At 39.8% G+C, this 25,715-nt stretch overlaps 1 protein-coding gene across 1 annotated transcript in view; it reads right to left on the bottom strand.

Annotated features, from left to right (window-relative positions):
• The window catches only part of LRP1B (LDL receptor related protein 1B), a 728,477-nt gene that overhangs the window by 233,238 nt on the left and 469,524 nt on the right, over nucleotides 1-25,715 (bottom strand). The window contains exons 36-40 of the mRNA XM_075181401.1: nucleotides 23,123-23,252; nucleotides 21,981-22,107; nucleotides 21,708-21,859; nucleotides 21,295-21,419; nucleotides 17,379-17,750 (exon numbers count right to left, since the gene is read on the bottom strand). Coding sequence (XP_075037502.1) covers nucleotides 17,379-17,750; nucleotides 21,295-21,419; nucleotides 21,708-21,859; nucleotides 21,981-22,107; nucleotides 23,123-23,252 — 906 coding nt within the window. The remainder of the gene's footprint in view (nucleotides 1-17,378; nucleotides 17,751-21,294; nucleotides 21,420-21,707; nucleotides 21,860-21,980; nucleotides 22,108-23,122; nucleotides 23,253-25,715) is intronic.

The raw sequence follows: 25,715 nt of genomic DNA, 5'->3' as shown, positions 1-25,715 counted from the left end.
GCCCAGATATGGTCTTTATGTAGTGAGGCCAGAGGTTGACAAGATAAGGATATCTTACATAGCTATTCCCAGCGCTCACGTACTATGATATTTACAGCTAATCCTGGGTGCACATTCAGCACAGAAGTTGTCGCTGGAAATGACGCTTTGCCGATATTTTGTGCAAATTGAAAAAATATATTTTCCTCTAAAATAGGCAGAAGGCCTCTTTCAGGAAATGCAATGAGCTGTAATGGCTTCCGAGACAATAACTTCCTCACTCTCCAAATGTTTTCTTCGTTATGGCTCAATATTGACTTTTAGGTACTTCTGCCACAAATCACTGATTACCTTATTGCTCGCCGAGACGTATTGTCATACCACAAAGAATTAATTAAAGCTCCGATGGCACAATTAGTGTTAAGTACAAATTGTAAAGGCATCTTCTTTCATGTTTTATAGCTTCTAAGATGGGCTTCCGCACAGTCCCTGTTATCAATTACAATAACATTATGGAAGCATTAGCTGACACAGCAATCTCCTGTCGTCTGATTGGGTTATTTTATCAAATGAAAAATGCTTTAAACACGTTTGATTGCATGAGCTGGATGAGGAGAGGAAATAGCTGAGACATCTGTATAACAATGTGGATATAAGCATTCTCGTACGTCACTACAAACACCTTCGTTTATACTCGAATATTGATTAAACTGCCTAATTATTAAATATATGTAACACTGGACCTTTTAATATATATGATAAAACATTTATAATAAAGTGGACAATGTTTCCTTTGAATTTAACGCGAAACATTTTTATTCATTTATTATTAAAAAAGAACCCAGAAATCTGGTAACCATCAACGAGGTCCCCTAATACTGATCAGCAGTAACTTCTACAATCTAATGATTGTGATAGTACTGTAAAATAAACTGAAATCCATGATTGGCAGTTGATAATCAGGTGACCAGCCAATTGTCCCCTACACACACCTAAATGGAGGCGGACATTTTATGTGATGGACGATATTCACGATATTCACTCTGAACCAGTGCCTCAAAAGAAATTGTGAAGCTGATTGGATATGGGTTATGAATTGCCGCAGTGATGGTACTGGATCGTAGTGATTTAATACATTGCTGTCAGGCGCCGTCCCCGCTTGTCCTCTACAGTTGGGAGGCAACGGGGCGCTTCTGCTCTCGCCTGCTGGGCTTAGGCGCTAGGAGCACATGCGCATCCGTTGCCAGGACAACAAGACGCTTTCCACAGCTTCCTGTCGGCGGTCAGCTATTCTGACCGCTGAAACCACTGTCCACCACTCAGGCTCAAGTTCCCTCTATTTTAGGGGGGCTCTGGCACCAATAGGGTGCCAGAGTATCTAGGTCTCCCTATGCTCCAGCGCTCCTGTATTTGTTACAGACTTCTACCTGACTTCCTGTGCTTTGACCCGACTTCTCCTGACTCTGTTTTGGGTTATCCTTTGGCACTTACTCAGCTATCTGGTTCTGACCCCTGGCTTCCTGACCTCGCCTCTGTACCACGCCTGTCCGCATGGTTTGACTACTGCCTGTACAACCCCGTCTGTTCACCTCACACCTGGCCGGTAGCGACCTCGGAGGGCCGCGACCTGCACATCTCTTGCAGCGAACCCAAAACTCCCTTGCGGGGGTCCCTGGTGAAGACCAGGGGGTAAATGTATCAATCTCCGGTTTTGTCAACTCGCGGGAGTTCGGCGAGATGACAGCTTGACAAAACCGGAGATTGATACATTTACCCCCAGAGGCGTGTTAGACTCCGCGCCTCCTTGTTTAGCAGTGTCAATACCGGCAGGTAACCATCAGCCCAAAAATTCTGTGACAATTGCATTATCATGGATATTATTCTAGCTCACAAAATAGCTGCCCCCACTGTGTGTTCAATGACAACGTGTATATTTGGAATATATTGTCAGATGCCTCTGAATGCATCTACCTGTCATTACCATATAGCCCCCAACAATTCCCTTTATTTTGTTTTATTTTCTATGCATAACAGTCCTAATTTTCCTAACGAAAGGGGCATGTGTAAATTGGTATGACGTCGCTTGACTGAATCATGCCCGAGTTTGTCCTAATTTTTTTTATTCATGACCGTCGGGAGTTATGCTGACTACAAATATTAGGAGCTATACTATATCTCCTCAAGCCAGAGTATCTTTATAAATATATTCCTCTCTGTTGCATATACCTTTCTGTTTATTTATTTTTCTTTCCTAGCATTTCATCTTAATATTTAACTATTCACTCTTGAGGTCTTTTGTCAAGCATATAGTATTATTTTTTATCATCACCAGTGAAATTACCATTATCCATTTATAATATTATATATATTCTAGCCATTAACACCTCTAACACCATGCTCATTGCCATAGTTACCTCCTACATTTCTTAATAACACTAAACAAGATACATTTATTTTACTAATACACTAATTGTTTATTGTTGTCATTGCACAACAATCATTACAACATCACACCTTCCTCCTGCGCCCTAAGGTAGCTTTAATTGACTGTTTTTACCATTTATTAACTCATTCCATTTACTCTTTAGTATTCTCATTTATCAGTCTGACGCCCACTACACCAGGATTGTGCATGTACAATATGGAGGCAGTTTATACATTTCATCAGCCGCAAGTTTCAGAACTTAAATTCTACCACACATAAAAACACAAAACTATAATGTGTGTAGCACTAAAATTTATTTTGACTATTGTTGACTATACAGCTATCCACATATAGTAATGTTTTATCTGTCCCTACTTCACCAACCATCCTATGCTGCACGTAAGAGTGTACCCAAAACTCATTTATTACCAGACCCACCAGCATTTAAGCCACATGCACCCACCAGCTTTTCCTGGGGCTACATAACCATCTTATCACACTCACCAGCTTCTCTTGTGATCCAATAACCGTATTGTCACACCACCAGCTTCTCTTGTGCTCCAATAACCATCTTATTACACCACCAGCATCTCCTGTGACCTAATAACCATGTTATCACATCCACAAGCACCTCCTGTGATCCAATAACCATCTTATTACAACACCAGCATCTCCTGTGATCTAATAACTATCTTATCACATCCACCAGCACCTCCTGTGATCCAATAACCATCTTATTACACCACCAGCATCTCCTGTGATCTAATAACTATCTTATCACACCCACTAGCATCTCCTGTGATCCAATAACCATCTTATTACACCACCAGCATCTCCTGTGATCCAATAACCATCTTATTACACCACCAGCATCTCCTGTGATCTAATAACTATCTTATCACATCCACCAGCACCTCCTGTGATCCAATAACCATCTTATTACACCACCAGCACCTCCTGTGATCTAATAACTATCTTATCACATCCACCAGCACCTCCTGTGATCCAATAACCATCTTATTACACCACCAGCATCTCCTGTGATCTAATAACTATCTTATCACATCCACCAGCACCTCCTGTGATCCAATAACCATCTTATTACACCACAAGCACCTCCTGTGATCTAATAACTATCTTATCACATCCACCAGCACCTCCTGTGATCCAATAACCTCTTATCACACCCACTAGCACATCCTGTGATCTAAAACCATCTTATTACACCCACCAGCACCTCCTGTGATCTAATAACCATGATATCACATCCACCAGCACTTCCAATGATCCAATAACTATCTTATCACATCCACCAGCACCTCCTGTGAGAGAGACAACTAACTAACACCAAAGTCTTTTCATTTGAGCAGTTCCTACAATTTACTACACAAGTTCAATCAGAATTACAACAAGGTCTATCAGGTGCTTTCCTTTGAGATTGGTCTTAAATGTATTTATAAAACGGGTTTTCTGTATTTTACAGTAAAGGGTAACCAGGCTTTGGGGGGGGGGGGGGGTGTACATTTATACTCTACATTATGCCCAGCTCCTACTGCTCAGGAACCTAACAATCCAGAGACTATATACTGCATTGCATGGATTGCATTGTCAGTCACTGGAACTAAAACTAATTAGTATTAACATTGAACACTGCTTATTTTTAAATTCATATTATTTAATTGAAAATAATACTATCTGCAAAGCTTGGTTATTGCTTTTGTCTGATGGATATAAACCACGTATAAACAACATATTCAGAATACGTACTCTAACCATCTTGGGCCGAATCCAGCTTATCTCTATCAAGTGAGACAGTGAGAGTTGGGACAGGGGACCACAGCCGAATCACTGGGGGTACTAATGAATCAAAGTGGGTTTGTCCAAAATGGACAACCCCCTTTAATGCTGAAGAGAAGCTGTGCAGTGGAATGGTGTTTTTCTACCATAATATTTGATTTGAGAATATTTTCATTACTTGGGGAATTAAAACATTTCTAACAATTGTGAACGTATTCCCACTTTAACTGAGAATACAGATACCAGAGTATAATTTCCTTCTATCACAAATTGACAATGAAGGTCAATACTTTGTCCTCCTGTTTGAATAACTTGTCTCTCTGGTTGGGGGATACGAAACTGCGGACAGGACAAAGCACGTTGTGTCCAGAATTTCAGGGTTTCCAAATCTCTAGTAATAATTTCAGCTTCTGTTATTGGCGAGCAGGTTTGATTCCAGGTGTGAGGGAAGATAGACCATACTTCTTACCTCTTCCAACGCAAACTATTTATTTATCCAGAAAATGCTTAAGATATTAATCCGGTTAAATGCTTTGCTGTTATACTAACATATCTCTACCACACAGAACTGTAACTGGTGGCTGCAGAAAAGAATATATGTGTGCTATCAGTAGTTACGGTAGGATTTTATATATGTAGAATATATTTTTACTGTATCACTTACAGCTGTGGATTGAGCCTATGGTGACACAGTAGTTGCTGCTTTGCTGTTCTGCAGTCGGAGATGCTCCAATAATGTCAACAGGTTCAAAAATTCAATACAATTTGAACGGTTTAAGGGCTGCAAAGTTTTTTACACTATGATCATGATTTTTGGGCCTTGGTCAATTTGGCTTTGACTGTGTTTTTCGTGGGTTCGAAGTTTAGGATTTGAATTTGAGACCTGTGTTTAAACCACTGCTTTTCATAGTATTTTTACAATTCTTAAATTCAAATAGAACTGGTTCACCTTGCTAGAATTGAGCTCAATATTTAGTCTAAAGTTTAAAAATGTATTGTGAATAGAATTGCTCGGGCTCAGTTTTCTGAAACCCGAACCCACCTGAACTTAGGGGATCCGAGTAGGCTTGTGAGCCGGCTCGGTACTTGCGCGCGTCCTGGGATCTGAATCGAGGCAAAACGTCATTGTTGTGTTGTCGGATCTCGTCGGTTTTGGATTCCATAAGTACCTCCCTACCCAGGAGATCCAGTGACATTGCTCACATGGAAACAGGGTAGCAGTGTTCTTGTCAATTGACAAATATTGACTGGAAATGACTGGAAATTAATGTTATTGAGGTTAATTATAATATAGGAACAAAATAAGAGCCAAATTATGTGATTTTAGCAAAAAAATATAGGGATTTTAGAAAAAAATAGGGATCCAAAACCAAAACACGCGAGGGTGGTTTTGCCAACACCAAAACCAAACTCAAAGCATGAAGTTAATCCAGATCCAAAACCAAAACACGGGGGTCAGTGAACATCTCTAATTGTGAATTATCGAACTTTAGAGCCGATTCAATCACAACTGGTTCAAAAAACACCTTGATGAAATTTAAGGATCTCTACTTGCACCGGTGAGGCCTTGGGTTCGATTCTGGGTCAACAGGGCTGGAGCAAGCCTGTGGGCTCCCTAGATGGCGCTACCCTCGCTCATTGCCCTCACTCAGTCCAAAGGTAACTGATACATAAATGGAAGACAAAACAGTAAACATAGAGGAAACCCATTTATCTGGCCTGCAAAAGCCCTGGGGGAGCTCTAAGCACCCTTCCACCCACTCAGAGGCAGTGTCCTTGGGCATTACGTCCCACGCCCACTGCAACCGAAGACATCGAAGAGCCAGACTCCCAGCATAATACTGTTTGAGAAGAGCAGCCAAACATACTGTTGGCTGCTTCTCCTTCATGTCAGTGGCTGATACTCAATGTGTGGATGCCGCAGGCAGAATTAAAAACCCTGGAGGAATAACATTATGTTTCTCATCCAGTATTTTAGGCACCATCTAACCATAGAAAACCTAGCCAACCGCCTAGGTTCAACTAATGCTAGCGCCAGCCCTGTGTGAACTGACATACCAATAAGTCAATGGACTTGTGGCTAAATTGGTACTGGTGTGTCTATTGAAATTAAATTGTATATGGCACATAGGACTTCTAGTAGACATTATCACAGTCACACATTCTTTTTATTGAACCCTACATGGTTATTTACAAAGCAGAATCTTCTTCCTAGTAAACATTGAGGGCCATTCTCAAAATATTAAAGTAAGACTTTACTTGGGGCAAAAGATGAATGACAAAAATCCATTATCTTCTAACTGATAAACATTCTTTTCTTGTTTTACAAGATGTAACAATAAATTATGTAAATAAATGAATACCACAAAAATAACTATAAATATTATTTATTATTATTATTATTATTATTATTATTATTATTATTATTATTATTATTATTATTATTTAAACAATCCACAATGTCTGACAATATCCTTCATGGTGTGTTCTCAGTATTGTATTTGTTGCATTTGCATACAGAAATACTAATGTTGTTCAATGGGAGCACTGTCACATTGTGACACATCCATCATATTGCTATATTTAAACATTTATTAAGATCTCTTTCTCATTGTAAAGAAATATTGGGTTTACATAACGTGCGCTTCAAGTAATATGATTGTTAAAACTTCTTTTTTTCTCATTTACATTTGCAGTCTGAGACTTCATCTGTCTCACCAGCATTACGGTTTCCCACTGCACAATGTATGTGATGATATTAAGTTATCCCAGAATTGAACATATTCCAAAGACCTTCTATCGACTAAACAATCCATCACTGCCAGGAGGAACCACGGTGTAATCCCCACACTGATAAGACATTACTGACTATTTGAAAATGGTTGATTTTTATCACATAGCATTTGATCAGTTAACAATTCATCTGTGATAGAGCTACAGTTGGCTTACATTAAATGGAGTAAAATTTCTAAGCAAGCAAAGTTTTATTTTTATATTTTAGTGACTCTTAAGCTGCCGTCATTATGTATGAGATGGCTATGCTACATTCAAGGCAGCCCAAAAGCAAAGTGTAGCCTGTGGATTGTATGTGGGTGCAGGGTCTACAGCACAAAACTTACCCGGATAGACTAAAAGATCTTAATATGCATAGTTTGGAGCAGGGAAGGGAAAGGGGGAACATGAGAGAAACTCATATATATCAAGGGTTATATAAGTAACAAGGTGCAGGAGGGAAACATTCTTCATAGGAAGAGAACTATTAGAACACAAGGACATGAACTGACACTGGGGGGAAGTAGGTTCAGAGGAAATTTGAGGAAAAATGATTTCACAGAAAGGGTAGTGGATAAGTGGAATAGCCTCCCATCAGAGGTAGTAGAGGGTATTATTATTATTTATTATTACCATTTATTTATATAGCGTCACTAATTCCGCAGCGCTGTACAGAGAACTCACTCACATCAGTCCCTGCCCCATTGGAGCTTACAGTCTAAATTCCCTAACACACAGACACACACACACAGACAGACACACACATTAGGGTCAATTTGTTCGCAGCCAATTAACCTACCAGTATGTTTTTGGAGTGTGGGAGGAAACTGGAGCACCCGGAGGAAAACCACGCAAACACAGTGAGAATATACAAACTTCTCACAGATAAGGCCATGGTCGAGAATTGAACTCATGACCCCTGTGCTGTAAGACAGAAGTGCTAACCACTTAGCCACCGTGCTGCCCTAGGGTAATACAGTACAGCAATTTAAACATGCTTGGAATAGACAAAAGGATATCCTTACAAAGATTAAAGGATCAAATAGGGTTTGAGATTACCATAGGTTAAAAGATGTGCAGATTAGATGGGCCAAGTGGTTTTTATCTGCCATCAAAGAAAATAAATTCTATGGGTTAGAACTACGTGGCCAGGCTAAGAGGCAGAAGTGTTTGACCCGACAATGAGATTGTGACAGCATGCTAAGATATAGGACTGTGTGACCAGACAACAAGACTATAACTCCAGACTTGACATAGGACTGTGTGACCATACACCAGCGCTTTGTGAATAGGCTTAGTGTAAGAAGAGTGTGACCAAGCTTGGTAATAGGACTGCGTGACCAGCCTAGGAAATGTATATATTTTTAGAGACGTGGATACATTTGTTCTATGGTTACAGTGGGGTGATTTTTTTGTGTCTCTGAATTGAATCCTAGTCATTTTATTCATAGGTAAGATGAGGGGTTAACTGTAGTCATAGAGATGTCGGAGAGCTAAAATCCATTTCTTTTTCCATTCACATTTATGTCTGTGTGTATTTTATCCTTGCATCTTCAAAGAGAAAAATGTAAAATACACAATGCTTATCTAAACAGTTTGGTTTTCTTATAAAAAAATGGCAACTTTCTGGAATAATGTCTGAGAGAGTGTACAGAGTTAACAATAATTGAGGATCATTTGAAAATCAAAAATCAATGACATGTACTGAAGGGCAACATACCAGCTCGCTGCCCACTTTTATCTCAGTAAATGGGGTTGGTTGCTAGGATTGTGCTTTGTGGATATGGGTTGTCCATTAATGGCAAAGTAAACTGGATTTAAATGGTTAAATAAGAGTTCCATTTAAGGTGGATTTCCCTATGAGGAATTGTCTACCCAGATAGAGATCCGGTGGAGATCCCTCCCCTGTGTCAATTTCCTGTACCTTATAATTTTAGCTTGAGCAAATACCATCTTGTGAGCCCCACAGCCTCTGAAAGTGGCACCTAAATGGATGGTGAATCTGATTGGAGCAGGTGCCACGTTGTGCAGACATACCATTGGCAACCTGGGGCTAAATGTATCAAGTTGCGAGTTTCTGGTGGGTTTGAAAAGTGGAGATGTTGCCTATAGCAACCAATTAGATTCTAGCTGTTATTTTGAACAATGTACTAAATAAATGATAAGTAGAATCTGATTGGTTGCTATAGGCAACACCACCACTTTCCAAACTGTCCAGAAACTCGCAGATTGATACATTTACCCCCTGATGTCTTAACCTCTCCGGCCGGGAGAACAGGGCGGGGATGAGGCGCTCGCCCTTAGTCAATGTACAGAAAGGGCGTTTCAACCACGAGTGTCCAAGTTATGGGCATCTCTCAGGTACTTGTTTGTCAGACGTATCTCTTGCACCATCTACAGCTCTAGTCTAAGTGCCGATTACTAGTGTGTATTCATGCTATAACATGTGTTTGCAATCAGGAGCAACTGTAAAAAAATATTTATTGTACAGTAGATATTCATAACATCCTAATAAATGTATTTCATGGAGAAAATAAATAATTAAAAAAAGTTTATTTTTTTCTTACCATGAGTCTTATCGTTAATACCTATATTAATAACAGGTGATGTAATTGAATATTATTTAAACATTTTTCTGTGCGCTCTTTTTGTGATTTTACATTCCACATAGGTATTGGAGGTATTCTGCAGTGTCCTCTCTAGTAGATCAGAGAGGACCTAGACCCGTATTTATCACTACACGTATCTTCACATCTGCTCCTTGTTGAATTCGGACAGGCTTACACCTGATTTACATTTTTTTACAAAAAACACACAGTACATTCAGTACGCGTGCCTTAATGAATCAGGCCCATATTATGCAGATAACCATCGGCCTTGACACGCTTTTGTCTGTATAACTGTCAGTGTATTTGTATTTTAATAAAACAGTGTTCTTCATTTTTAACTCATTTAAACAATGTTCTGGGTGTGTACATTTTTGTATAACCGATTTTGAATAATCTGTCTACCTCCACTGTCCCTGTAACACATCTCAGAACCCAGGGCAGCATGGAATTCAAAGACTAAGATACCAATATATCAAAGAGTGAAAAGCTGTTTTGCTGTAGAAAACAGGTATTTCTGCCAACGGTAACCCATGCCGGCGGTAATATTCATCTTTCGTCTGAGATAGCTTCCCCTTGTCTACGCATGAGGAAGCCTACTTAACAAGCTACAGTACACAGAAACCAGTGCACACAGGGGTATTCTGTATGTAACTTTGCAGGCTACTTCCTCCTATAGTTTGTTATTTGACTTCCACAGTGTAACACATTTCGAATGCCCCACTGTCAGCCCTGAGGAACACAAATGAGGTGAAACGCGTATGGTTGTTTTCACCAGAAAGTTCTCATACACAGAAAGACAGGGGTGCATTCCAAATGCGTTCCATTGTGAATACCGAAAAGAAAACTATACAGCAGCGTCTAGGGGTACATATTAATTTGTTAGGTTAATCTGGTAAGTGACAAGCTCCCTGGCTAATGCCCATCAGCACACACTTGTTCGGTGAAGCTGTAGGTTAACCCTTTTCTCTGTAAAAATATTTTTTTACTGCTGTAATAAGCGATGTTAAAAAATCATCCTCATCAACACATTTTCATAAATAGAGCCCTACATTTCTATTGCTAAGCAATGATAGAGTCTATATATAAAGTAGAATGCAGAGGACACACAATACGATCAAGTGCCTATTTAAAAAAAAAAAGAAAAAAAGGTATAATAATAGTAATGACAATGCTAAAAATATAACAATGACAATATGTAGCATTTGAAAGAAAACATATTACTTCCCTTTGGAAATAGATTTAATTGGCATTTAATTCTCACATCTTCAAGCTGAAAGCTTTCAAGTGCCAAGATGTCAACGGCAAACATCGACACTATCGCCCAGCGAATGACACCCACCGCAATCAACCGTCTCATCTTCAAAAAACAAAGTTTAGTTGCCATCGGCAGCTTTCAGGCTGGTCCGGATATGTGAGATAATGAGCTGGTTTTGTTGATGTTTGTAAGTTGCAAACCTTTTCACTGAACTGAGGAAGTGTCAGATAATGGTGTGTTTATGTTTATGAATTCTAAATCAATGCTCAGCGAGCTGGGAGTGCGGGACATAATGCGCAGTTATAAATCTGTTTTTAGTGAGCTGGGAACATGAAATGAAGGGCTTATTTGAAGTTATAAATCTTTTAAGGGAACGCAAAAAAAAACCAAAACAAGAGAACCTGAAAATTGGAGCTGGTGAGTGTAGACGGAGCTGTCATTTTGCAGATGCAGATTTGATTTAAATGAAGATTGATCAATGTAAAAAGGACTGAAAATCTAAAATAAAAATGTACGTTGAATGTTTTGCTAACGGTTGTATAAGACTACAGCGCTTGACTTAAAGGACATCTTTTTCCTGTGAAGTTGCAATCTGCTATTTTTGGAATACAGTCATATCTGTTCTCTTGTTCCAGGATAACTTAAAATAGTTACTCTCTCTATTCATGTCAGATCAACTGGAGGGCTTAAGATTCAGCACTCTGCTCACTACATGTATATAAAATTAGTGTTCATTCCACTTTACAATCAAAAGGACATTGTGTCTGTTGCTGAAGTAATTGTTTAGAATTTACAATCACATCTGCTGTCACTATGCATTTTAATCATGGAGAGAAAAACTGACCTCTTCAACCTCTCCCTGCAAACCTTGATTCGGGAAGAGCGGTGTTCTGTGATGGCGTGAGCTACAATATCTTCCTGCGCATCAAATTCTAAATTAGATTTTAAGCTCTTCAAAGTAAGGATGTATTAAGCTATCATTACTTCCTCCTTTACAGTTCTGTGAACATTCACAAATAATAAAAGTATTAGCAAATTGTAATCTGCAAGTATTTGGAGCATAGGAACAGAGTAATATGATATGCAAACTAAGTCTTCAGTTGACTCTTGTGCTTGCATGGACCTATAGGACGTGACCGACAGAAGGACACATTGACTTGTTAAAATCATCACTGAAAGTTATAGTATAAGAATGGTAAAAACACCTATTACTAATAATTTATCAGTTTGATAATTATTTAAAGCAACAACCCGTTATTAGGTACATTTTCAATGGCTTGTTCCCCTTAGGGATGCCCTGTCAACTTCAATTATTCCTAAGGGTCCTCTGCTTGTATATTATTGCACCCGCAAATGTTTAAAGTTCTGAAAGAGTCCGAGATTGGTGCGAGGGGAACAACCAATGGAAAGCTGCAATCTCTGTGCTTGCAGCTTCGTATTGGTCCATACAGCCACACCACCTTCAAAACTGGAGATTCCATTCAAAACTGTGCAGTCATTTGATTTAGGACAGGGCTGCCACAGACAGAGAGTTATATAATGGAAGGGGCAGGGTCCCCCAGCAGTATAACTATACAACTATTTTACGAGATTATAGAACAAACTCCTTAAGGGCAAAAACTCTTGGGATTATATTTACTAAACCTTCTAAAAGGAAAATTGGAAGTGTGGCCCATAACAACCAATCAGATATTATCATTTATCTAGTACATGCTAGAACATGAAAGCTAGAATCTGATTGGTTGCTGTGGACAACTCCTCCACCTTTCTTTTGTAGAATGTTGATAAATCTACACTTAGGACTCCCGAACTTGAAAGGGCAAGTGTACAATTTTAATGTTGAGTATCACGTGGATACTTTTTCACTGATTATGTTGTGTCTTCAGATACAATCTTGAAGGAATTATTCTTAGCACAAGTGTGAAGATACCGGGTTTTCTGGCCCAATTCTACCCACTTTACGCTGGCTGGCCACCCAGGGGTGCCATACTATGGCAGGGAAGTCTACCCAGTACCCTCTAGTGTTCGTATAGTCACTCAGCCAAATGCAGTTAGAAAAGTACAACAGTACATTTATTGAGATAAAAACAATCAATCACTAGAATATTATGTACACATAGTAAACAAATGCCAGGCAGGTTCACCACATCATCTGACTCTTACCCCACTAGTTTAAGGAGTTACAGTGACCTGGCTGTCCAGACTTGACGATCCATGGATCTGCCGATGTATTTCACTGGCAGAGAACGTATCTCAAAGACCAGCCACCCTGCAGCTTCTAGCCATCACTTCCCAGAATGACTATCAACTTTCCCCCTGGGTCTCTCCTTGTTAAACATTGGTGAGTCCTGGACTAGGGGGTTGGAGAGGGGAGTGGCGATGAGCTGTACTTCCACAGAAACTCCCCTGCCAGATTGTAGACCAAATGTCTGGAGTAGTCTTGTAACAACAATGGATACTAATTAGCCTCCCCCCTCACCAGTATCTTGCAACCTGATCCCTATCCTACCTGGCTTCACTTTAAGCACAACGAATAACAACTTCCCTGCCCTATCAACAAGCTGCAATAAACAATATACATATTTACAATGAGCTACAATGTCCCCTTATCCACATGTAACTAGACACTGCAGTTGTACTCTGTTAAGCTGGGGAACAAACGCAAAGGCTATAAAAAGTACATACTATAACCCACATATTGTGAGAAACAGACTGGGGCAGGCTGGTTAGGGTGTTTACAAACTCGTTTCGCCACAACAAGATAGGACCAGAATCTTAAAACAGACTCCCTAAGATCACATAGTCCAGGGGCACACGCAGGATTTTTAAGGGAGGTTGCCCCCCCCCCACCCCCAAAAAAAAAACCCGCAAGAGAGCTTCTGCGCATGATGAGGCGCTGTCAAAGAAGCGTCAGCGGATGCTTCTTTGACAGCGCTGCGGCTGCTATAAAGTACAGTGCCGCTATGTAGGGGCACTTCTTTAGCGGAGAGGAGGGGTTTTTGGAGACCCAGAAACCCCCCCTGCATGCGCCCCTGTAGTCAGCGATATATTAATATTCCCAGATTGTCATGTAAATTAATATAGAAATCACATGTGCGGACTTGAAATTCTTATTATTTATTGCATTTTCTTTGCTTCTTTTGGGATTTTTTTATATGTAAAACAGAGATTTGCTATCTGCCTTTACTTAGAAAAGAAAGAGAGGAAAATAGACAGATCAAAATCCCTGTAAAGTTAAAACATGAAAAACCTTTTAGCAGCAAGATGAGAATCCGATGAAAGATTCCTGATCCTATGATCTCACGTCTTGGGACGTCTTTGGAAAAACAACAAAACTATAAAATGTCACCAAGAATAAACAAATATTGACAAAAATGAGCAGAGACTGATTTTAACGCACTTTCTACCGTTTAAATACTCGCCTTCAGGACATATTAACTTATTAATCCTAAAGAATAAGAATCAATTTTAAGATCATAAAAATAGCAATTTGCAATTCCACACACCACAAGGCAATTAAAAAAATAAACTTATTATTGCACAGGGACCTTAATCCTAATTCCTCATAGGACTTATAGCTCCACAGTCTAATAGGAAACACACACAATCAACTTAAAACATACATAAATAGCATTAACATGAAGAACGTTAGTTACATAAAAACAGCAAACACAATTGCCATATTATACAGCTTGCTATGGTTACAGGAATTGAGGCTGAAGGATGTATAACTGCATATGGGGAAAATAGGTGTCTTAGAAAACCAATTTGTCTTCAGAGATAGAAATTTAACCCTGATGTGTCAATCATTCTTCAAAGCAACTTGCATTATTGCGGTGTAATACACACGAGAAAGATCACAATGTTTCAGATAACAGGCGGTCTTTTGCTGTCAAGTTTGATTTGCTTCTAAATTCAAATATGTAAAAATATTCACAAAAACAGGTCTTTCTGGTTTAGACCAGAGGAAGTCAACCTGTGCCTATCTAGCTGCCATGGAACTAAAGGTCCACAGTCACAACATTCTGAATCCCCCTGTATTGAGCATTCACTAAATTACTTAGAATGTTGTTCAAATGTAACAAGCAAGACAACATCAAACTGACACATTGCTTCTCACCGCCCAAGGACATAAATCATAGGATATACGCACCTTGAGTAATTCTATCAATGCTCTATGAAATATTGTTCAAACACCTTCCGACAACCTGTGTATTGCACAAATTAATGTCTCAAAACAACCGAATGTAGGTGTACATCACTTTGTTTACTAATTAGGTCATCTTGTTTTACTCTGTTCCTGTGGTACCAGACTAAGACGGAACGGTAGCAGCACGAAATTCTCAGTGTGTCTCTGCTTATGCATATATTTGTAATACAAATTCCTGATGCAAAGCTCTCAGTCAATGCAACATTAATGAGTACAAGATCCGTGCCTCAACAAGTCGATGAATTGCTCAAACGCGGAGGTCCACGTGCTTGGTTTTAATGCGAGTCGAGAGAATATGATACCAAGCAGTGACACAAACATCAGAGATCAGGGATCTGAAACAGGACTATTGTAAAAGTAAGTCAATAATAACAGGTCCTCTTGTGAGCTTCAATTAGGTTGGCCAATTAGGTTGTTTTAGAATTAACTGGCCGGCAAATGCAATGTGTGCGAGAATAAAGTGACTGCTGGGAGCATGAAGATAGGGACCGGTGGATAATAGGCAACTTTGACCCGTATTTCACAGTGTGCGGCCACCATCTGACACACATAGGGGCCGATTCAATTCTGTCGTGAATAACGCGACTTTAACAGTATTACCGTTAATACAGTAAGTTTAACCTGGATTTCTTCTCGTGGCTTATTGAGCCGCGAGTAAAAATCCAGTTTTGAAATTACTGTGTTAATGGTAATTATGCGCAGTTTTACCGTATGAACGGTAAAACTGCTAACGCCGCGTTATTCGTGGCAGAATTGAATCGGCTCCATAGAGTCGGGCTGTTCAGGACTAGTGCGGCTGGGCTACTGTGTGGCCAAAATTGGATACTCAACAGAATGTGAGTACCACAAGTTTATGCTAAAACCCCGGAACTATGAGGATAATTCACCAAGTCAATAAACACAGCAGAAATGAAAACTAAAGGGCGTTGTACTCAGTTAGGTACAGATCTATATCCACACACATTTGGGCAAACTGGATCGGTCCTGATGTCCGATGCTTAAACAGAATGCCTCATTCTTTTGTGGTACGACTAGTCAGACAATGACTAAGTACACCTCACTGAAACTATGGGGGATTCTAAATATAAAACATATATTAGAATACAAGTCTTAAATGGAACCAATTAAAGAGATTGGATCGTGGCCATGATTCCATCCTTACTTTCTCTTTAAAAAAAAATTACAATGCAACAAATATTGTTTTTATATTTATAGCATAAATATGTAATAATATAAACACATATGTTTATAAATATCAAATACACACCACAAATGTGAAGTATATATAAATACCAATCTAATGTTGTACAATAAATGTATGATAAATATTTGGAATGTGTTTTTTTTCATTTTTTAAAGCCTTATGAAGATAGCAGAGAATTAGTCAAACACAAAGCATTCAACTCACAACACAATACACGTATGTGCAATGTTCTTCAATATGATTGCAGAAAAGAACAATGGATTCTCCTACGGTCACAGATAACTTTAGTTTGTTACATACTTTATATACATATGTACAAATAAATTTGGATTTTAGGTTTAGGGACCTCTTAAGGACACCCCTAACAAATTGGAAACAGGCCACAGGCAAAGGAAACAATTGAACAGACTTATAACAGTTTGCGATACAAAACAGAAACTAGACAATATCTGGCCATCTAAATGCATTCTGATACTATATTTATTCAGTGGATTTACGGACACAAATCATCCAGGTACTCAGGTATACACTAAAATCAACACAGCATCCAGCTACAATACTAAACCGTGCCCTGTCATAGGGACTGTGCCAAGCATACTGGCAGCTACGGTTAGACTTTTATTAAAGAAATCAACCTGAAAAGTTTACATTTAACTAAATATCAATCATGCTGTCTTGTATGTAGCAGATTGCATGTTAGGAGGGAGGTGCTTCTCTATCTAAGTCAGCAAGGTGCAAGCTTGTAGACCTGCATGGCGTGAATTAATGGATTTGCACACAGGATAATGGCCTTTAATGTGGCAGCTACTTAACTGATGGAAATTTCAGCTTTTTGACCTATATATTTTTACGAATCATCAATTTGTGAAAAAATTCAGTTATTTTTACACTATTAGGTATGCAATATCTAAAATACTTAACAACAGTAGAAGTAAAATATAATTAAATAAAATATCACAGTATCACAGAACAGGCAATTTACTAAACTTCTGTACAGGATTACAGAGAGCAGTTATACACTAAAGCAATGGTAGGGATTCCAGTAGCCGTAGAAGTCTATCTCAGCCTTCCCTACAAGCAATCTGACAGTTCATGCCGGGACACAGAACACACAGATGGACACTTACTTTCAATAATGACACTTCTTCCCGTCCAATCATCATTGATTAATTGTATATTTCCATAATGGACGTCACTGTAGAAAATACGATTGTTGCCTTTTTCGCTGAACTTGTAGTCAAAAGCCAAGGAGATAACATTTTTGAAATACTCTGGGTTTTCGTAGGGCTGTATGGGTGAATTGAGGTTGGTTTCATCAGAGAGGTGAATACTCTTTAAAATTGTCCTTCCTGAGTAGAGCAAATAACCCTCGTGCTTCAGGCAAGTAATCCCGTTTTTTGCCAGATAGCCGTGAGCACAAGCGCATGTTCTCTGCATATTCCCCCGGTACAAGCAAATTTGTTGACATCCTCCATTGTTTTTCGCACAGATGTTGGTTCCTGCAGAGAAAATAATAATTCAGGCATTTTGGTCACAGGTCATTTACCAAGTTTATTCTACTCTTGTTATTATGCCTCCTAAGGATTATCTGTTTGCTGTATATTGAAGTAGCCAAGTAGCTGAAAAGGACATTTTGAATAAGGCTACATGATTCTCTAGGTTAAATAGAATGTTCACAATCAATAATTCCGCTGAACATTTTGACAGTGTGTACATAGAACATTTTGACAGTGTGTACATATCTGATTTAATCACTTGAGGTGACTTTAGCTTATTGGTTTGTACATGTCTTCCTGCAACATTTCATTCTGTACTTTTCACCAGGTTTTATACCATGCACAGGGGCAAAAGCAGGATTTGTAGAGAGGGGTTTCCACACCACACTACCAGTGGGCGTGACCAGCATGCATGGGGGCGTGGCTATAATTTTAGACAGTGCTTGGCTGCTCTCCAACTCTTCCTATCCCCATAATATACATGGGCAATGCTGTGTGGATTACTGTTAGGTGCACGCAGCTCTCCCTTTTTAAGCAGAGCCGTGTGAAGATGTGACAGGGTACAGCCACCTCAATTATACAGTGCCCTAGGCTTGGAGGGGGGTTTTCCAGGCACTAGGAACCCCCCAATCGGTTTGCCTATGATGCACAAAAATAGTTTCACTTTGTTTTTTGTTGTTCTAGGAGCAAAATGTATATATAAATGTACTGCCGCTGGTATTTACCAAGCCAGATAATCTGACCCCAGTCTACTGCAATGGTCGCGCATGTGCACAGCGACAGGTCTTGGAAGTGGATGGACGACATCTTTTTCGGCGATGACGGATTGAAAGCTTTCTACCGCCTGTTAAATTGGGTCACAAAGCAGTCCGCGTAGAAGTCTATGGGGACTGCAGTGACCAGCATTAGACAGGTTAAGGCAGGAGATATCTCTGATTAATCCCTTGATGAATTAAAATTACAGCCGTTCTCTGGAGATAACAGCTGTTTTATCCACATTTGTGGGCTCATAGCAGCTTAATAAAAAGACCCGTATAGGGAGGGAATTTTTTTTTTCAAAATCTAAAAGTTTTAATTTTTATTTCATGACTGTGCCTGCTCATATTCCAAAAATACTTCCTCATATCTGAAAGTTTAAAAATGAAAATGTTTCAGCCTTGCATCTGGACTTCCTGTCGTTTTAATTAACAATTTAGGGGGAAATTTACATATCAGCGGTTTAGTATTTGCTTTGCAAACCTCCGCACATTCTTTGGTTTGAAGGAAATCTGAAACAGCAGATGAGGGGGGGGGGGGGGCAGTAAAAAATATTTATTGCAGCACTACAAATGCCAGCATGCCCTGACAGTTAACAATTGTTACTGTATGCTGCAAAAAAACAATTTTTACTTTGCATTTTCAGAAATATATGAGGGAATTCTAACAGCTATTTATTCTTAATTTTCATTCTGAAATGAACATCTGGAAACAGCCGTATTAACAAAAGTTTGACTAGCAGGGTTTTCAGTTTTTTTCTGTAAGACAAACCAACAACAGCAAACTTCAAAAGAAAAACACATTGTACCTAAATAATCATCGATATATCGACTTGTCTTTGACCTCAGTAAGAAATGTACAAACTCTCTATATTGAATGAAAGCTTTCTCTAATTAAGAAAAAAATAGGTGCTAATTAGTAAATGAAAGCTCATAGAATTTAGCAAACATTGTAGGAAAGCCACTTAAACTCATTTGACTCTCCTAGTTATGAAAGATTTTACTTTTGATTTTACTCAGAATATACTTTAGAATTAATCCGATATTTCATATTGGAACTGTAAAGGAGAAGATTAGATTGGAATAAACTATGTTGAAGCATTACCATGAAACAATATGTGAGCCACACACTAAGATATTCATGGATACAACATAACTATAATGTGGGACACCATATTTTCATCTTCAGGTTCAGTAATGTTTGAGAAGTGAAGGTACTGAATGATCTACCAGTAAGGATGGTAACTGCTGGCTTTAGGAAAACAGAGAGCAGGAATTGTCCAAGGGGCATATAAGCGCCCAGGTAGTGTGGAATACGAAAAAGCGCGTTCGTTATAGTCAGCCAGCCAATCGGTAAAGGTTTCAGGGGACGACCTGAGCTGGGGAGGTTTTATAAGGACAGACATAGGCTGGTTTCTCTCTCTTACAACTGGAAATTCCACCATCCGCCCAGTCCCTTAATTTGATCTTTCTGTTGATTTATCTTTCATTTGTGATTTTCTTTCAGAAGGGTTTTGATGTTGGTAAAGCATGGCAATCGACAGCCGTAAATTATATATACGGGTGCGATGGAGCACTCTGCCTTAAAAGGGAGGTTCATCGTTAGTAACAATTCCCCTCGGGTAGTTATAAGGCACCGCCTTTTCAGACGGGTCCCAGCTACTGAGCCAAACAAGTGAGATTGGGGCTCCACTGCCTAGAAGTGTCAATAGTACGACTGTGGTGGTCAGAATTTTGGTGTTATAGGGCCTGATTCATTAAGGAAAGTTAATCAAAAGGAAATAAGTAAGTAAAGCAAAACCATGTTACATTGCAGGGGGAGGCAAATTTAAATTGTGGGGAGAGGTCTATAGTTGGGGTAGGTCATGTAGTAGATCAACTTTAAATTTCAGTGGACAAATAAAGCTATCAAGTATTTGTGTGCTAGATGAAAAAACAGCCTTATGCACAGAAGACCAATACTAATAAAAGCCCCCAGAGGGTACGTGCTCTGCCCAGCTCACGAGTGATGGAAACCTGGGGTTAATTAATTGCCCCAGCATACCACATGAGGCTCCTTCTAGCCTTACCTGGTGTGGACAGGTAGCTCTCTCAGGGTCCCTTAGGAAGGTGTGGGCCCATAGTATTAAAAAACTTCCCCCGTTTTAGGGAGAGGTGCAGTGCTAAAATGAGGGGCCCCCTCCCAGGTGTGGCTGCGATATCCTCCGGACATCACCTGGAGCAGGGTGAAGAGACCAACCACCTAATTATAACTAACTACTAATCTATAGGTATGGACTACTAGATCGAGAGGGGGATCGAGCGCATCAACTGAACACGCAAATAATTAGGGTTTATTTAAATAAACTGCTTATGTAATTAATGCGGTTTAACTTTTTATTTTTTTACTTTTTTAAATCAAGGTATATTGGTTAAAGGTCAGAGGTCTTGATAACTTACTGACCAATACACTATTAGTCCCATCCGCCAATAGAATGGAAGATGAAAAGGCCATCGTAGCTGGCAACAGATGCTATGTGCAAAGCTTAAGTCTTTTTATCTAACCCCCATTGTACCAGAGGTCACCTTGTTCAGTTTACCGTGGCCTATAGAACACCAGACAGTACTAGGTGGACCCCTGCCCTCTCTACCTGCACATTATTCAACCAAGTTTTGTAAATGTATTTTGCAATTTAATAATGTAAGTCATTAACTAAGCCACTTGTAAGGCAAGACCTTGTATGATTGTACAGTGTAAAAACGTGCAGACCTGACTGTATTGACAGGGCAGCTGATCATTTAAAGCATCAAACCTTTTTCTCTGGCTCGGTTAAAGACTTTAACATCCTTCAGGTTAATTCCGAGCCCAGTTCTCATAGTAACGGCATCTGTAGCGTCGTTCTTGGGGCCCCTTCGGATAGAGCCATTGGAGTGCGCTCTGCCAAAGAAAAGATCACAGATCAACAATCCTTGGATAATTAAAATCAAACAAGTCATTAAAATGCAACAGACAGCTGGCCTAACAGGAGGCACAGAAACCTACTCGTGTCTGTGACACTGATACGGTTTAGCTTTGAATATCGAGAGTGCCCATTCTGTGGAAATTACACGGCTCTCGGAGATCCTTATTGTGACCTTGCTAAGGAATGGCTAATCCTACAAGGGTGAAGCAGCTGCTGCTGAAATAACATTTTCAGACTCAAATACTTATGGAAAAATAAATTACCTGTCAGACCAGTAAATGTAAGCCCCGAAGACGACAACTGAAAACATATCCACATTGCTCCCTGACAGCACAATCTCCCGATTTCGTCCACTCTCAAGGTCGATCCTTTCTATCTTGTCCGTACGGGCATCGCACCAGTATAATTTGTTTTCCTAAAGATCATTTGCAAAGTAAACTTCAGATGCACTTTATTAAAGGGAATAACCTAAAGGTGAATAGGAAGTGTGGGGCTGGAGCTATCTAAAGCTTCCTAAACATGCAAGGGAGACTGACCTCATAGTCCACCGAGATTCCGTTCGGCCAGGCGATTCCCGTGTTCACCAGTATTGTTCTTTCCGACCCATCCATGCGGGCTCTATTTATGCACGGAGTTTGCCCCCACTCAGTCCAGAAAAGGTAACTGGTAAATAGATGGGAAAACAAACAAACAATAAATATAAAGGAGAGTATCTGAAACCCATTCAAGTGTTAAAAGAGTGGTTAATGAGTTGGTACTAGAGAGAAGAAAACAATGTTTACATTTTTTGTTATTTTGCTCTAAGGGAGTCCTAGATGTCCCTCATTGAAACATAGAATTTGACGGAACCGCTTGGCCCATCTAGTCTGCCCATTTTTTAACCTATGGTAACCTCAAACCCTATTTGATCCTTTGTTCTTTGTAAGGATATCCTTATGTCTATCCCAAGCATGTTTAACTTGCTCTACTGTATTATCCTCTACCACCTCTGATGGGAGGCTATTCCACTTATCCACTACCCTTTCTGTGAAGTAGTTATTCCTCACATCTCCTCTGAAACTACTTCCCCCCAGTGTCAGTACATGTCCTCGTGTTCTAATACTTCTCTTCCTTTGTAGAATGTTTCCCTTCTGTACCTTGTTATAACCCTTGATATATATGAAAGTTTCTATCATGTCCCCCCTTTCCCTTCTCTGCTCCAAACTATATATATTAAGATATTTTAGTCTTTCCATCTCCCCACCCGAAAGCAGTGCCCCTCCCCCTTGGGCATTACACCCCACCTATGCTGCTTCTTGCCTTAGCAAATGGGAGTTGGAACCTCGGCTCCTCAGACTGGGAGTGAGGAGCTTGGCTGTGACATCATAGCCAAGCGCCATGTCTATAATGTCATGTCAGCAGCCAGCACTCTATGGGGGGCATTAAAACCACTTAAATGAGTGACATTGTGTCAAGAGGTAAAAGAGCAGCGAAGGGGCTGTGAAGTCACTCGCATGTGACTTAAAGGGAGATTAGAAGTATATTTTCTATTTATCAAAATCAGACGATGACTGATAATTGTAAGTGTAATAAAAATATCCTTTTACCTTCATGTCATTGTCATGTTCAAACATTTATTATTTATTTTGCTTTAAGCACTGAAAATAAAAAATATCAAAACTTAAAAGAACATACTGACCCTTTCTCCGGGTGGACGGCGACAGCTCTGGGCTGGTCTATACCTTGAGATATCACCACGTATCTGAAGGAGCCGTTGAGTCTTGCCACTTCGATCAGATTGAATCCATGATCTGCCCAATATATGTTACCTGTGTGCAAATATCAACAGTACATTCATGGCAATATAATATGTCATTAATATATACAGCCTTCCCATTTAGTCCTAACTGAATCAATACTTAAATGTGAAGATAAAAAATTATTCATGAGCGAAAAGATAAAAACAATGATCTATGAAGTGAGCAGAGTTTACCCCCTTGCAACTCTGCAGCCCTATCCTCCAGCCTATCCAGCCTTTCCACAAATCCTGTCATGTCTTCATTCATTTAAATAAAGCTTGCTAGTTTGAATATTGACGTTTAATCTACACTAAATGTACTTTAAATTACGTCAACCCAAGAGACATCCAGTTTCTGTTGGCTTCCTATCAATGTCCATTAATTTTGTCCATTGGGGCACTGTTTCATAGTAACTGATATTTAATTTTACCTCAGAGAAGGAAGCAATATGTCAATTGTTCTACTCCTGCTAATAAAAGAAAATTTTCAGCGACTTTTTTTAAGGTACTTTTATTTTGTCCAACACTTAGAGAAAAGAGAAGATTTATCAACATAATATGTTTCATAAAATGATTCACTAAACTCGCCTTCTGAAAGATACAACCAAATCTCTAAATGCTATCTATGTTACCACATACTTGCCAACTGACTGCCTAAAAAAGGGGTGATCTCCCTCACTCCTTCAAGAGTCTGGCATTCTCCCTGATGCTGAGCCAGTACAAGACGTGGTTGGCTTCGCCATCTGTGACATGATGACACAGTTCAGAAGTTGTGTCCTATGTCCATGTATTGATGCCTATGGAGGAGGCCATTTTCATGGAGACCAAGATTTAATCAAAGACTGAGAGGTAAGACAACATGACTTCAGTAATGGAGACAGAAATGTAAAAGACACTTCAGTCTCTAGAGATTCATTGGCTGCTTTTTTTTAACGTATAGTTGACTCCCGCATTTCTGGGAGACCTCCCGGTTCTTGCCCCTGCAAGAGATAAGTGGCGGGGGGCGGAGCTTAATGACGCAAATATCGCGTCATCTTAGCCCACCTGCTGTAATTGCCAAAAATTGTGACAATCAGTCAGGGGCGGGGCCAAAATGATGCGATTAATCAAGCCCCGCCCCCGTATGCCCAACTCCCCTGGGATCTCCCTGAAGCCAACAAGGAAAAGTTGGCAAGTATGTGTTACCATAGATCGGTGCTGCTGAGGGATTTCCATTAAGAAGTTTACATCCCTGTTATAACTATGGGGGAGATTCAATTGCTCTCGATGTGGAGCGCGGACATTACAGCAATGTCTGCTGCGCACATCGCCAACCATTACTGTAGGAATCTCCGCTCATTTTTCGCTGCCCCTCTATGGGTTGTGAGAATAAATCAGCGGAAATTGCTCTAAATCTCCTATGCGAGGTGTCTCTGTAGAGGTTCTGAAACACCTTGCTCCAAATTCAGTCTCCCCCTATGTGTTCATAGGCCAAATACTAAAATGTCCCCCATCAGAACCTGTGGAACTTTTAAGAAAACCAAGGGCCACAAATAAGGAGGGTCATAAATAAGACTTTGAAATGAACAAAACTCGATGCGGTATGCAAAGCCTCGAACAGAAGGATTACCAGGTTTCCTAATATAAACTACAGCACCATATTCGTGGTTTTCTTTATTTATGTGCTGCACAGTCTCGGAATGAGGTGTTTGGACAAAATACATTTATAAGGGCCCAATGTAGAGTTATATTTTATGTACCACAAACATTTCATACTTTAAATGCATAACATGCTATAAAGGGCTAATAGTTTTGAGACAGTAGAGCGAGATAAGGTCATTTTTCTTATGATTTTCCCTACGTGAAAATATAATACATTGGCCCACTGAGGCTTCTGTCCCCCGGGGGATCCCCGGTCCAAGTTTGCTGTTATGAAATCCACATACGCATTAATAAATCATAGTCGATGGTGTTTGCACAGCTGCATCGCGTCATGAAGACGTCCAGTAAAAGCATTTTTTTTTCTCCAAAAACTGCATAGGTATTAAAATATAAGGTTTATTCAAATAAATAAAATAAGTTTCTAGGAGACATGAAATCTGTAATCAGATTTAGAGTCCAAAGAACACTGACACATGCTTACTATAGGAACTGATTCTTTAACCAAGCGCTAAACCCAACTCCAAGAAATGGGGATTACACCTCTCACTGATCACTGTTAGGTCTCAACACAATCCCTAACCCAATCATCCCCCCCTCACATCTTCAACCTCATTTCCATCCACATTCTCTTCTCCCCTCTGCATTCTGCCAATCACCACCAACTCTTCACCTCACTCCTTACTTCCTCCCGTGCTGCTCCCCTTCTCTGGAACTTACTCCCTCTCCCAATCAGGCTCTCAACCCCTCTCCAAGACTTTTCCCGTGCTGCTCCCCTCCTCTGGAACCCACTCCCTCTCCCAATCAGTCTCTCAACTGCTCTCCAAGACTTCTCCCGTGCTGCTCCTCTCCTCTG

The sequence above is a fragment of the Mixophyes fleayi genome, chromosome 7 (assembly GCF_038048845.1).
Source record: "Mixophyes fleayi isolate aMixFle1 chromosome 7, aMixFle1.hap1, whole genome shotgun sequence".
Lineage (NCBI taxonomy): Eukaryota > Metazoa > Chordata > Amphibia > Anura > Limnodynastidae > Mixophyes > Mixophyes fleayi.
This window is presented reverse-complemented; position numbering and strand designations above follow the sequence as displayed.